The sequence below is a fragment of the Spodoptera frugiperda genome, chromosome 2 (genome assembly GCF_023101765.2).
Source record: "Spodoptera frugiperda isolate SF20-4 chromosome 2, AGI-APGP_CSIRO_Sfru_2.0, whole genome shotgun sequence".
Taxonomy (NCBI): Eukaryota; Metazoa; Arthropoda; class Insecta; order Lepidoptera; family Noctuidae; genus Spodoptera; species Spodoptera frugiperda.
This window is the reverse complement of record NC_064213.1, coordinates 3,981,815-3,996,884: the sequence shown is the minus strand read 5'-3', so window position 1 is coordinate 3,996,884 and position 15,070 is coordinate 3,981,815. Positions and strand designations below refer to the sequence as shown.

The 15,070-nt window shown below is 33.4% G+C and overlaps 3 protein-coding genes across 4 annotated transcripts; all 3 read left to right on the top strand.

The window, feature by feature from the left end:
* Window positions 1-10: 10 nt before the first annotated feature.
* LOC118269017 (uncharacterized) lies at window positions 11-10,283 on the top strand. Of its 2 annotated transcripts, none has more exons than XM_035583891.2 (10): window positions 11-156; window positions 224-284; window positions 484-616; window positions 4,662-4,752; window positions 5,696-5,836; window positions 6,068-6,178; window positions 7,109-7,194; window positions 9,142-9,250; window positions 9,529-9,667; window positions 10,110-10,283. In XM_035583891.2, the coding sequence occupies exons 1-10, from the start codon at window positions 117-119 to the stop codon at window positions 10,261-10,263; spliced, it is 1,065 nt and encodes a 354-aa protein (XP_035439784.2). In that variant the 5' UTR covers window positions 11-116; the 3' UTR covers window positions 10,264-10,283. The 2 variants fall into 2 exon arrangements, with proteins under 2 accessions (XP_035439784.2, XP_050555236.1); XM_050699279.1 differs by having other exon boundaries at window positions 6,065-6,178.
* Window positions 10,284-12,663: 2,380 nt separating this feature from the next.
* On the top strand, window positions 12,664-13,557 carry LOC118269337 (farnesol dehydrogenase-like). The gene has a single exon (XM_035584394.2). The coding sequence runs from the start codon at window positions 12,740-12,742 to the stop codon at window positions 13,505-13,507; it is 768 nt and encodes a 255-aa protein (XP_035440287.2). The 5' UTR covers window positions 12,664-12,739; the 3' UTR covers window positions 13,508-13,557.
* Window positions 13,558-13,687: 130 nt separating this feature from the next.
* On the top strand, window positions 13,688-14,898 carry LOC118269298 (farnesol dehydrogenase-like). The gene has a single exon (XM_035584336.2). The coding sequence runs from the start codon at window positions 14,108-14,110 to the stop codon at window positions 14,828-14,830; it is 723 nt and encodes a 240-aa protein (XP_035440229.2). The 5' UTR covers window positions 13,688-14,107; the 3' UTR covers window positions 14,831-14,898.
* Window positions 14,899-15,070: the final 172 nt, after the last annotated feature.

The window sequence follows — 15,070 nt, the reverse complement described above, 5'->3', positions numbered from 1 at the left end:
TATAGAATGAGAAGAAAATTGGCGCCAAGCAAATATTCAAACTTTTAAAAGTTAAAAAATATTATTTGTTTTGTAATTATTAGTTGAGTTAGTAAAATACTAGCTGCAGGAAAATAATGGATCGTTATGTTATTAGGGAGCCAAGGGTTGGTGCAGGTTAGTAATGGTTTTTTTAATAAACCACAAGAAAATTATATAAAAAATAATATTAAACGTTCTACAGATTATCCGCAGGGAAATCAAATGATGCATTTTCCTGTGAATGTAGGAAGAAACAACATGCTGTAAGTAATTAACTATTTTTGCAATTTTATAAAGTAACTTTAGATAACTTAGTATTTATTTATTAAGGCTTAGGTACCAACTAAGATACATACTTACAGACAATTTTAAAAATATGGGAAACAACAGTTAGTTTATGCTCTTAAATTATGTATATTATAAAGATGGTGGCTAGAACCTAATAAGTTTTTTAATTCTTAGACCTCAAGAAAATGTTTACTATCCTCCAAGCGGACCGTATGCGCTTCAATTTACTAACATGCAAAATGCGCCAAATGCAAGTTATCCGAGTGACGTTAATGCAATGAACTCGCCAGCTTTTGGACAAATTAACGTAAGTATTTATTTTATTTATTTATTTATTTTTTTTTATTAAAAGGTACATTTTATGAACTTATAAACTAGTACATAGTCCGACAAAACTATATATGTAGTTTGTCTGTCGGATCCAAGAGGTATATATATTATTAGATAAATATAAATACATATTATGTATTAGTAGTAAATGCTTTCACAGTAGTATAATGTATAGTAATTATATATAATAATATGTAGTATAATATGTGTAGTATAATAAGTTTTATATAATAATATATATATTTATTTATATAAATATACATATATGTGTATGTCTATTCAAATATTATTTATATATATGTATGTATCCGTGGAGTATGTTTATATACATACATTTATTTACATGTTTAGGTAGCTGGTAGCTAGATTGCGAGTACATTTATTAGATAAGAAATTTACTGTAGTTTGTTATGTAGTAGTGTAAATATATTATGTGTTGTAACAGCAATTAAGGTAAGGTACTAAACAGATATTTTTTTAGTTTAAACTTAAATCTATTCTTACTTTTCTCTTCCCGGATTTCGTTTGGTAAATGGTTGAGTAAGTACGGGATACGCTTTTTTAATGATCGATCACCATAAACATTATTAAGGCGCGGTGAATAGACGACTTTTATGTATTTGAGGGGTGAAGCAGGTGAAGTGGGTCTCGTGTACTGAGGGGTGCACCGCGCAAATGTCATTGATACGCGTATTCCATTTTTTTTAGGAGTGTAATTTCGCTTCCATAGTTTCATGGACGATTGGCCCAATGCGTTGCTGTCTAGAATCGCGTTCCGTGATCCTTAAGATCGAATCTCATTACTCGTATTAGTTTTTGTTTTCTTATTTTTTCAATATTATGTTGTATACATTTTTATTTTATTTTTATTTATTTTTTTATTTTGTTTTTTTATGACTAAAACCGAAATCGAACAATAATTTGCATAAACTTACTACTACTATAGTTTTTGCGCTAGTGACAGTTGCCTGTATGACGTTGACGTCTCTCAGTACCACATGATTAGGGATGGACATTAGAAAGATCTTTTTTATCGCTATCGATACTCGCAGCGTACATTGAATTCTCATTAATTTCTTATCTACATTTATTTAAAATTATCTAAATTTACATTTTTAAATACTACAACATACAAAATAAAATAATATTTAAAAATATAAAAATAGGAGCCGACCAGTAGCGGGAGCATGGTCCAAGCTACCGGTGGTTAGGGCTCCAGAGACAGAAACCTTCTCACAATACGTGCCGTTTCGAGAAGTACTGCCTTCTGCATCAGGCCCTTGATCCATCCGCCCAACCCCAGCCTCCTAAGGTGATTGTCGAGGCTGTTGGGTATTAATCCGTTGGCCGACACGACTATCGGCACAATGATAGCCGAATCCACATTCCACATATCGACAACCTCGTGAGCCAAGTCAAGATATTTTATTTGTTTATCTTTTTCAGCTTTCACGAGGTTCTCGTCATGAGGAATGGTGATATTTTCTCCTACAGAGCAGTTTGTTGTCGTTTGTATCGATACATATGCGCGGCCCCGGCGCGTTTAAAAAACGTGGTGTGCATAGGCCCTTAGAAGCAGTAGGCACTAACCTTTTAAAAACTAAAAAAGGGACAGGAGGATATATAAATAAAACACCAATATTAGTATAAAATATGTATTAATCATCTTGAATAATTAGGAGAATGTCATCTTAGAATTGTGTAGGGGTTCGGGGTACGTATATTTTCTTGGTATCTTTCCCAACTGAGATACCATATTATACAGGCTGAGATGCACGCCACTGACGAATAACTGATAAAGTCGCCTCATCTTCCAAGACTCTTCTGCCAATAGAGTTACAGCGACCAGTCGCAATCGTACAATTTACACAGCGATCTATGTCGTCAATATTCGATTGATAGGCTTGTTGCAGTTGTCCAAAATAGAGAGTCAGGTAATTTATAGATTCAAGATCCGTCAAAAGTCCTTTATAAAGCCGAGGTCGTGGGGTTAAACAATAAAACATGGAAAATACGTGCGCACTTAGAACGAAACACAACGAACGAGTGTCATCCAAAGAGTATATTAAGTATAGGGAAAGTGTCATCTGTCAATCGGTGACTGACTGAAGTCAGACAGAAGTGTTTTAAGAAGTTTAAATCAAAGAGTACGTTATACATACATTATTTTACATACATTATTACACAACTTAATTTAAGTTTTCTCGCTTCCTAGATAGAAACAAGGTACCATATTTTGTGATTTCCCTTAGAAAAATATGACGGTTTTTTTAATATACATTTCAACTAGTTAACTGCTGGGCCCAAAAGTCCCCTTCTCCTTTTAAGAATGATACGGAACGTTACTGAATGTGTCATCTGCACCATGCTACGCGGTAATAGTATAAGAAAAAATTAATTGTATTTACACAACTTATAATTCAAATCGATTTCGTACAAAAAATATACTGACAACCCAACTTAGAAAATGCTAATTACAAAATAAAATATTACAAACAGCAAAAAGATATGTTAGTGAATGATTATTTTCTGAGCGGCGATTGACACAAACTGACATAGGTCCACCAAGCAGCGCGCCTCAGCGGTCACTGCCGGTCCGCGTAGGAATGAAAGAGAAACGAATAGATGTCATGATCGGACGACATTTTGTTCGATTCGTTCTGAGTTATTTATCATGAATTATATTAATCCTTACAAATATCTCATTTCAATCGATAAATAAATGCGGCAGATCCTTTTATTATTTTAAATTACGTCACTGTTATTAATTTTATTAAGATATGTTCATAAATAATATAGTTACAATGGCTAGAATTTCAATTTAAATGGTTAGTTTATGATTTTTTTCTATCGAGAAAATTTATAGAAAACGTGTTTTGAAGAAGGTGGTCCATTTATAAAAATGATCAAGATTAACATATATTTTTTTTGTTGCTCTAACATGTAAACATTGGGCAAAAACACTGTTAAATCAATCCTATTTTGACTATGCACAGCGCCTTAACTCTCGGTACCTCATATTTACCAGACGTCATCGATCGGGTGTTGTTTTTATTACAAACTATTGTCAGTGGTGAATTATGCTCATGCTTGCCATGGTTATTGGTTGCGAGAATGTATTTATGTTTGAGACTGATAGGTAATACTTTACAGATTTTAAATAACTTATAGTAGTCCTTTTTATATTTATTTTTAGTTTTTTTATCTACTAGTAGTTTAAGGAACCTAATTTGTAGTTTTTCTAATTTTTCCATGTGGGTCTTGAATGTAAGCCCATAGCAATCAAGAGCATAATCCATCACAGACTCCACCATACATTTATACAACACTCTTAATGTACTGCTAGGGACTCTATAACTTAGGTGGTAAAATTTGCTTAATATAATTCTAAGTTTATTGCACAAGTAATTTACATGATCAATCCAGGAAAAATGCTCGTCAACTTTAACCCCTAGGTAAGTCACACAATTTACTCTCTGGATAGGTTTGCAGCTGCAATTGACCGCGTTTCTATGAATGCAATCAAACGTGTGAGTGTATATAGGTAAAGGAGTTTCCTTCAGAGGTGAGTATGGTGAGTGTATAATTAGGTACTGTGTTTTCTCTGTATTTAGCACTATTCCATTGTCATGAGACCACTTAACTACCGCGTCCACGTCTTGTTGAACAAGTCGGCACGTCTCAGCGATGTCAGTACCGGCTCGCAAGGCACAGAGGTCATCCGCGAACATATGCGCTGAGCAATGTTGAAGCACATTGCACAGGCTATTCACATGCATTAAATAACATACGGGGCCACTCCTGAGCCCTGCGGAACCCCACATCGGACTATTTTCTCATCACTGAGTGTGTCGCCTATCCTGACCCGGTAAGAGCGTGATATTATGCACTAGCTTTTTACTTGCGGCGTTGGTTGCCCGTGTGGCTTAATTTTGGTAGGTCCACCAAATCTCCTTCTCCGTAGGCACCTGTTGTTAAGCATTTAGTCAATTTAAAATTTCAATAGGTATTTTTCACTTTAGATGGGCCCTGGTCAAACTCAAATGGTGACAGGAATTGATCCTCGTTACTTAGCAAACTATTCAGACAACCGCGCTCAATACATAGTTACAGGTAAGATTTTTATCTTATTTTTTTTTACCTGTAAAACTGTTTCATTCCTGCTCTGTACCCTTAGTATGAGTTTGCCATACTTTGAACGAAAACGAAACGAGAACGCGTGCGGCGCGGCGCTCTGATTGGCCGGCACGAATGAAGCAACCAATCAGAGCGCTGAACGTAGAGTACATTAAACGTAAAATAAACTCGTACTACGGATAACATTTACCAGGGTTTAAAATCGTATTTTTATATACATATAAATAAGCTTTTACGTATTTCTCTTTACTACTCAACAGAATTATCTTCATAGAGCCATTCCCTATTTTGGATGTAAATGTCTCTTTAGTAATTACTATTTAGTTATTGTCAGAAACATAAAATTACCTATCATCTGTGTTAAGATGTTTTCATGTCTAATTTATAGCGTCTGATAATCTTAAAGCATTTGGCACGCAATTTGATCGTTATGAGAACTTTAAATGGTACTTAGATATCATGATTAGTTAGGGACTTACCTTGAAAAGCTACATAATAGATACGTAAATAGGATTTTTTCCTTTTTTATAAACGTTGCCCATTAGGATTTTCTAATGTGTCATGGGTGCGTTTACAAACATACAATTTTCACATACATATTTTATGGCACCCAGACCCGATACAACAATTAGTGGCTCACACAAAGAGTTGCTCCGTAAGGGAAGCAGACCCGTTACCGTGCCGTTTTTCTTTTCGTTCCAACAATGCACCTTGTATATCATACCTGTGGGTATTTTCCGAAGATGTAGGGCGCTATGATAACGATGTTAAATTGTGACATTTTTGAACTTAAATACCAAATACTACCTAAGCCTAAGTACCAAGGTATAACAGTTTTGTTTGCTAGTTACATGGCAGCATGCCATGCACCTTTGTTCTAGTTCTAGTTTTGTAGGTAACACGCTTCACTGTTTTATAGGTCAACAGATGCAAGTTGAACCAACCACAACACCTCTCGATACCGGATTAGGAGCTAATTACTTAAACTCTAACTTTGGAGGAGCTGATAGGAACAAAGTTAAAACTTTCGTTCCTCAGGTCTTAACACATATTAATAGAGGTAAGTCTGATGTGCTTTTCATTTATAGGTTAGTTTATTGGTACAAAATAGTTGGGACATATTAATGTATTAAAATTGTAGACTGCACTGTACACTATGGATGCATTAAAGTGATTTGATTTGAAATAGAAGATTCCGTAGTTTGGGGCTAGTCGATCTACGTAGTTAAAGTCAAATACAGCCGCAACATTTAGTCACTTAATATAAAAAAATATATACTATTTTTAGCAGGACCACATTCGGAACCACCGAAAAGTAAAACATCGTTTGGAGGAACTACTAAAAATACTTTTCAAAATCAACATAATTCCCAGACACGTGAGGAACAAAATACTATTACTGGTAAGACCATACATTCTAAATGTCTATTCTAGATCTTCAAACAAAGTAAGAATAAAATATTAAAGACTGCTTATATGGTATTACATAATGTACCTACTTGATATCAGATAGACCACGTAAATATTTATCAAGTCTAGTCTAGACTAATAAATAAAGGATTGTTTGTTTGTAATATTGATAACCACTTTTTACTATAATAGGTATAATATGAATAACATATGATACGTACAACAAAATAATACTATTACAATTTTTATCTGTCTGTATGTTTGTTCTGGCTAATCTCTAAAATGGCTGTATTATAGACTACTCTACTTTTTGGGAGCTAGTAGCCGTCAGCAGATTAGTATCTAAATCTGAATTGAACCAGTCCAATATCAATAGCATTGAAATTCAAACAAAACATGCACATAAAGTAAGAGCCCACAAATTGTGCGCTGTCAAACATAAAAGTATTCTTGGTCGACCTGTGCTAAAGCCCCGTAACTCGGTCTAACAAGCTCATTACTCTGTATTTTCGAGAGAAGTAAAGTTCTAAAGGAAACTTCGCGATACTTGCCAGGATACGCGTTTCAAGTTGTGCCCCCAATGGGTTGTGAGTTCAAAAAGCTTCCCTATCACCGTAAGAACGTGATTTAATTAAAGGCATGAACACATTTTGTCCTCTACATGGATCATGAAATCATGGTAGTTTCATAGTAAATTTGTATTAGATTTTTTTATCCGCTGACGTAAGATCCTAGACAGAATATCCAAAGCGCCTATTTCACCACCTTTATATAAGTACTTACTCAATATAATAAAACAGATTCTTAGTTCATACAAATTATGTTCTTAAATCTAATTTATTTGGCACATAGTTGGTATCCAGACATTGTGAAACTGATCCTAAGAGATATTAAAATATAAACATAGGTACTGTACTTACAGCAACAACCAAAAAATCTACAGACGGAAATGAAGTCATCAAAAAAGAACCACAGAATACGTCAGTTTCGAAAATGGACAGACTGAAGGTAAGTGCGTAGCTAATATAATAAAGTTTACACCTAATTTACGAAAATATTGAAGCCTATTTTACGACTATATTAAAATTCTAACCTACCAAAGTAACCAATTTCTTTGATAGCAGTTCCTCCTTAATATTGCTATCTCATACACAACTTTTGATCCTTCAAAGTTTAAAGGAATAATTCAGGTGTCCCTTGGAGATCCACAAATTTTCATAATTTTAACGCGTTATACTTGAGCACAATTATCATCGTCCCCTTTTAAACCACCACTCTGTTATATTAACACTGTATACCTTCCCATGAGTACACTATCCATTTTACCCAAACTTATATTTAATCTCGCATTTATTATTCATACAACAGTTGGATTACGTAAGTCTATGATAGTGTAATTCAAACATTTCATTATTTTTTATTTAATGTCATGTAATATCTGTCTCTAGTGGGGTTGCGTTTTTGCTTGAGGCGTTTACCTAGGTACTAACAGCATTTGAAGTTCTAAAATTTGAAGATGTTAACAGTAAATCCGTTAATACTATAAAATAAATTTGTATCTCTGGTTTATAACATTGATGGGTACTTATCTGTAAAACGTGAGAAATTTTTCCTCTATGAAATTTTTTGTATTTTTCTCTGTCTTTAAATTACCTTAATCGACGGTCAAGAGTATTATAATGATAAAAAAATGTACTAGTATCTATTTAGATAGGAAATATGTATGTTGAGCCTTTTCAATAAATTACCTAATAAGTAGAAATATTAATTATTAAATTAAAACAGGTATGCCAAGTAGACAGTCAGGTTTGCAAACACGCGTTAACCAGAACCCACATATTTCCGTGTTTGCAATGATACACATTCTTGTCAACAACTTACATGGGGAAACACCAACACAATTAGTTTAATTACACCTGCAACCGTTCTCAATGTACACCCATATCAAAACACCGCCTTTAGTATGACAGGAGGCCCCTCTCAAAAACCTTACCTACATGACTCATAAAATGAAAACTTAAATAAATTGCTAGTACCTTAAAAGGGCTTTTGTCTACTGTCATCTTTGCAATTGAATACAATGTTGTATATTTTGTTCATGTGTGTCTTTTTGTTTTAAATTAAGTAATTAAATTTTAAGAAAAGTTTAATAGCTTTAAAATATGTATATGTAATGTATAATGGTTTACTTTGATTGTCTTTCTTCGTGTATCATCTAAGAATATATTTAAGTAATAGGTACTAGCCGCGAGTTTCGTATTTTATAAACTAAGTTCTTTTTATAATTATAAGAAGAGTTTATATAAGAATAGTAAATACCTATCTAATAAATGTGGTATTTCAAATTAAGTGTTACACTAACTAAAAGTTTAAACTATAAATGTTCTTTTTATTAATTTGCTGCAAGTAAATACAGTGAAGTTCTTTGCGGAAGTGTGCCGGTGCGCTTGGCCGATGCAATATCCGTGGCTTTGTCTCTGGAAAAAAAGAAAACCATTTCTTGAACATCACTGTAGGCCGTTCGATTAAGCTTTTAAGTGAGATAAGTAGGGTTTGTCATTTCCTGAGTAACTGTCATTTTAATTTTCACCTTAGTGTTGGACTCTGAAGTCATTGTATTTATTTTTGTATTCATATTTAACACTGGCTAGTGTTAAATACATATCGGCCCCGACTTTGCTCATGTACTATTTCCCGACTTTCCTGGTGAATTTGTATGTTTTTTTATTTTACACAAACGAAAGTGGTGAAATTATTTGAGAGTTACACATGTTCGTAATTATAGTTAAAGTCATGGTACGAAAACAAAAAAAAAAAAACATTATTTTCGATTTATCAACAGTGAGCGTATGAATTCACTTGACTATAAGTACAAAATGTCCTCTTGTAAGTAGCCTATAATGGAACATGTCTTCAATATGTGGCGATTCTATAATATTAAATGGTCGCATTCAGGCGCTTCAGAAAAGCGGTCCGAGAGCGTTTTCCGGTCCAGTGGAGAAGGTGCTTAAATGGCACAAGGCCCTACAAGACATCGGCGTTTTTGTATTTTATGAAATTATTGGTGAGTTTCATTGATAAGATAATGTTTCCTACTTTTTAATTATTTTCTTTTTGGTCTCTTTTATAAAGCGGATATAATATTATAACTACACGTATTCATGACACACGTTGACTGACGACTAAACTATGTTCTTCAAACTGTTTCATTAGCAGTTCTGCTAATATCCCTATATCGGTCTCTTAATTTGTATGACTATGACATAACGCTTTTGCCCATTTTTCTTGTATCAACATCCTTTTTAGAGCAAATTAATCAGTCGCCTAACCTATGCTTTTCAGCCAAATGTGTGAGTGTAAGACCCGGAGAGTCTTGCGCTAAAAACCTTGTAATAAGGGACGATAACGGACCAGCAATGCAAGTCGTTTATTACGAGATTGATTTCATGTTACCAGAATTAAAAGTTCCTTCTACTGTAAGGTAAGGTTTATTTAATTTGTTACTATTATAATAAATATCGGTACCTATAAGTGATAAGAATGGTTTTCGATTAAAACTTGGGACTTTACCTTTAACCGGGGTTGGATAGACAGACAACAGATTAAAATTTAAATCTTACCGACTTAAGTACAGATCTTATTATGGAATCTAGAAAGATTGGTGGGACAATTTAAATTCCTTATCTGTCTATAATCTTTTAATTACACGTAACTAAACGTAACACGCACACGTTTACGTGAAGGACCAAGGGGAGGCCTTTATTCAGCAGTGGACGTCTCTCAGCTGATGATAATGATGATGATGAAACGTAACAAGTGATGTCATAAAATTATATCTATATTTATTTATGTTTCTTCTAAAGTGAATTCAAAGACGTATTTGAGTTTTGTAAGTAACCCACATCTTTGTCAACCTACGACAGGGTAATAGGCAGAATGATAGCTGGTACATGTAGACTTCAGGCGTTCAGCGTGCGTCCTGCTACGGGTGACGATGTAGCGACTTTACAACGTAGAGCAGCAGTAGCCGCCCATCATGTTGCACGTCTCTGCAAAGAAAATGGAGTATCTCAATAATTCATTCAAGTTTTATATTAAGCTCAATTTTTTCTTTAATAAAATAAATATGTTTGTTTATATCGTAATTTTATTTTGTGTTCCAGTATTTACCTACATCAGTGTCTCAATAATTATCGTCATTATCCGAAAAGACGTTCACTGTTGAACAAAGGCCACCCCTTAGTCTAAACGGCACTATGCAAATTTCAGAACAACGTCAGCTTTACAACCATTATGTGAATGTGATCAATAGTTTATGAACTTAAAGTTTAATCCCACAGCTGATTTTATGATACCTGTGACAGAGCTATATATTCCAAAGTTTCCTCTATGTTGGTTTCCTTGTGACTTTAGTTAGGAAAGTCCTTTAATTACCATAGGGACTGCAATTGTAAAAAATAATACAATTTCAATTGGTGGTCTAACTTATTAACGTAACTTATTCTGCAACAACATTCACAAAAGTTGTAGTTAGAACTAATCTTTATTCTATTAAGTTAATGTCATCGGGTTACTTATAAATGATTAGATATTAAATTATTTTTCAAAAATATAATATCTATAAATAATTGCAGTTAATTTGAACATTTCCCTTATTCATATTTTCTAGTTACTAATTGCTTACTAGGCACAAAACTAATTACCCAACATTACAAAACTATTCAACAACTCGAACCTATTCATTAGGAACAATTTGCACGAGCTGAAAATTTCATTAACAACGTAAGAACTTCATCTTGACTAAAATTAAGATTTTCCTTTTAACAGCCGATTAACATGCAAATTGCATATTAATTTCAGCAAAATGGATGACTATTAAAAGTTAATATAAAGGATTAAAACATCGTTAGACGTCGTATTACAAGCATTTGAAAATTATTTATAGGAAAACGACTTTACAATGAAAACTGGTAAGTAATTGTTAGGTGAGCTGCTCACTGTATTATCAATTACATTTATAAAGTTGTAGGCTTATTCATTTCAGCGTAGAAGCTCATTGAAAAATTAAACGATGGGGCAAGGGCTACTTTCTCTCTAGTTGCCTTAATTTAATGGTGTAGGTACCTGGGTTTAAAGTTTTGTCTAAAATTATTTGGGGTGGACCTCACTCTTTTTTTAAAACATACAGAATTAAGTTGGACCGTTTCAAGTGGCTTGTCTGCAATCATCATTAAAGCTCGTTTAAAACTACAAAGAGCACAGGGCTAACAGCAATCGTAATGAGAATGGGCGAGGAGTAGCAATTAAACAGGTACAGACAAGTTTTGACCCGTCCTTGCGGTAAGTCCCTTCGCGCCTCGCATATAATCAGTGTTGAACTATGTACTATAACCTAAACTTGTCTAGGAAACAGTAATTAACAGCGAACTACAAATTGTTGAGTTTTAGTGGCAGCAGTACCAGCTTTTGTTTAAGTTACCTAACATTTGTTTCAAATTATAAAGATTTTGCTAATAAGTATTCCAATTTGTAGTCAGCTCTCAATTTGTCCATAACAAAAACAATCGACTGAATATAAAATCGTATTCATTAATCTGTGCAAATAGATTCCAATGTTTGTTAAATTATTAAATGAAAATGGATTTCGTGACATGCAATGCATCGTGAGTGTACTGTATTTGTTTACTTAATTTATTTAAAATACTAGATAGAATTTATGAAACAGAAATTCGAATGTCAAATCGATAAATTGTATATTTTTACTTTAACACAAATTATTACTTATTGTTTAGAAATTGTTGATAGATTGTGATATTTAGAGCATATGTGCACAAGTCTGTCTAATCATTCGGGTGGTATAACATGTTTGTGATGCTAGTGAAAAATACCAAATACAAACTCAACACCGTTTAACTTAAAATGTTATCTAAAAACTGAATGTGTAAATATCAGCACATTCTATACTAAACGCAACCAATCAGCCATGAGAGATCGCTCTATTTCCTCCAAGTGCATCAATTCACCGTCAACGTAATACGTTCGCGCTCGTCCCATATTACCCGTATGTCATAATGGAGCTCTGAACTGATTGGACGAATTTCTATAGCGCGCAAAAAATGACGATAAATCGAGATCAATTTATTTTACGTCGATTCAGAGATTTAGCCTTAACCTCTATTGTAGCATGAACAATGGGGCGTTGGGAAGTAATAAATATAAATGGAAATCTGAAAAAGTTCTGACGTGCTGTTTATCCTAATAAGATCAAAAGTTATGAGGTAGGTGAAACAAAAACTTGCATGGATGGTTTTAAACTGTGAGACTATGCATCTTATCTTACGTTAATGTCGTATGATTTAACTTATCTATGCACGCGAATCCGTAATTTATGTTTATCAGATTAAGTTGTAAGTTTATAATAAACTGTTGTTTAAATATTTGGCTACTTATTTTTAATCTAGGTACCTGTAGGTGATTTATAAGCATATCTGCATAGTGTTCTTAGTATTCTTGCTAAAATACTTCTGTCGTGTTAACGTAGATATCAATAAAGATGGATCATTTAAAAAATAAAGTAGTGGTTATCACGGGTGCTGCGCATGGAATAGGTGCTCAAATTGCCGAAGATCTAGTAAAGGTTGGAATGATTGTTATTGGATTCGAAGCCACAGACGAGAAAGTCAAAGATATGTTGCTTAAAATGAATAGTTGGGGCAGTTTTGAAGGACAATTAATACCATGTAAATGTGACGTGTCTAAAGAAGAAGATCTTAAGAATGCTTTTGAAGGTGTAGTAGCAGCACATGGTGGCACTGATGTTTTGATAAATAATGCTGCTATAGGAAAGGAAGGATTAATATCAACGGGAGTCATTCAAGATCTAATTGATGTTGTGGACACAAATATTTATGGATTGATAGCTTGTACAAGATATGCGATTAATTCAATGGTGAAAAAAGATGTTTTAGGCCACATTATTAATATTAACAGTATCTGTGGTCATTACATGCCTCCTTTTGCCGAACCGAAGATAAATATGTACATCGCATCTAAGCGTACAATGACAGTTTTAAATACGTTATTAAAGAATGAATTTCAATTGCTTAATCGAAAGATCAAAGTATCGAGCATTTCACCGGGGATTGTACGCACGGGTATATTTAAAACTGCCGGTATTAATTTCATTAATGAAGAATTCTTTCAAAAGTATCCACATTTGACAGTAAAAGATGTGTCTACCGTTGTTCTGTTGGTTTTATCAGCTCCTCGTGGTATACAAGTGAATGAGATCATTTTTCACGCGTTACATGAAATCTATTAAGTTTTTGATAATATTTATTAATGAAAATAAAAAGAGAATTATTTATGGCTCGTTGTTGTTTGTTTGTTTGTTCATAGATTAATGACAATTTGTCATGTTTATTTTGGTATTTTTTGGACTACTTTGTTTCATTTTTGATTGATTACAGTAGAATTTTACTAAACTATCACACAAAAACCAATCTTCCAAATCAAAACTAAATTGGAACACGAACACACGTAATCATACATATCTACGTAGGTACACCCTTTTTACCATTTAACAAAGTATAATTTTTGAAGAAATTAATTAAGTAACAATAATACATTTTATAATAGGTATCCGATAAATCTGTATTGTTGCGTGGGCAATGCCGCGGAGTTTGCTAGTTATGTGATTATCATATAAGCCTGTTCCCATGCAAGCATTCCGGTATTTTTCACCACATTAAATTCTCGTTAGGTTATCAAACCAAACTTATCTTCATAATGTGCATTTATTACTTGGATATAATAATAAATTTCAACTCGGAGAGGAAACTTATGTTATATAAAGGATGGAACTAGGTACCAGCGCAGTTTGTGGGGTTTAAAGATTCAAACTACTCACATCAACATTAAGATGGAGTGTTGGATTAATAAAGTAGTGATTATCACAGATTGTAGTGACGATATTGGGTTCGCTGTGATGGATAAATTGGCTAAAGCTGGTATGATTGTTATTGGCTTTACAAAAAATGAAAGTATTTTGGAAGAGGTCACAAAAAGGCTCAATGAAATGGCCAAAGCAAATAGAAAAATTGAGTTGTTTGATTGCAACATCGTAGATATCAAACAGATGATTGAAGTTTTTCAGAAAATAAAAGATAAATATGATGGAGTAGACGTATTAATCAATAACGCCCAATACAATATTGATTGTTTAGTGAGTAACGGAGCAACAGAAGATATCAAAAACTTTATTGACATCAATATTAATGCTTTGATTACTTGCGTAAGACTGGCCGCCGGTTCTATGATAGAACGTAAAACCAGAGGACATATAATTAATATGAATGATATTATTTCGTACCAAATACCAAAAGATTCAAGAAAATCTATTTACATAGCCACGAAAGCTACAACAACATCTATCAATGAAATTCTTCGTCACGAATTCCGCTACTTGAACGCAAATATAAAAGTAACAAATGTTGCTTGTGGTAGAATTGAAGGAATAACAGAAACGGAGACAGATACCCCAAAACTACAAGTAAAGGATATAGCCAAATTAGTCAAGCTGATATTGAGCACACCAGAACATCTACAAGTCCACGAAATTATGTTAGATTCAGTAGTCCAATAATTTATAGTTTTACTGGGTTGTAAGTGTGGATTAATTATTCATTTAAAATTAAAATGTGTACCTTAGTATATATATATTTTTTTTATTTATACCTTTCAAAAGTCTTTTTATTTGTGAAGTATTTCAATAGACTTCAATAGTCGAAAAAATATAGAAATAGTATTTTACCCGGCTTTAGGCACTAAACAAGCCGACTGTTCCTATACCTAATACTTTTAAGCCTCCTATTTGTGCGGACGT

What these genes read in the sequence shown, in the direction of transcription:
- LOC118269017 (XM_050699279.1), top strand. Translation starts at nt 117, where the DNA reads ATGGATCGTTATGTTATTAGGGAGCCAAGGGTTGGTGCAG. An exon ending in GTAGGAAGAAACAACATGCT is followed by an intron (nt 285 to 483) that starts GTAAGTAATTAA and finishes TTTAATTCTTAG; the next exon opens with ACCTCAAGAAAATGTTTACT. An exon ending in CAGCTTTTGGACAAATTAAC is followed by an intron (nt 617 to 4,661) that starts GTAAGTATTTAT and finishes TTTTCACTTTAG; the next exon opens with ATGGGCCCTGGTCAAACTCA.
- LOC118269337 (XM_035584394.2), top strand. Translation starts at nt 12,740, where the DNA reads ATGGATCATTTAAAAAATAAAGTAGTGGTTATCACGGGTGCTGCGCAT.
- LOC118269298 (XM_035584336.2), top strand. Translation starts at nt 14,108, where the DNA reads ATGGAGTGTTGGATTAATAAAGTAGTGATTATCACAGATTGTAGTGAC.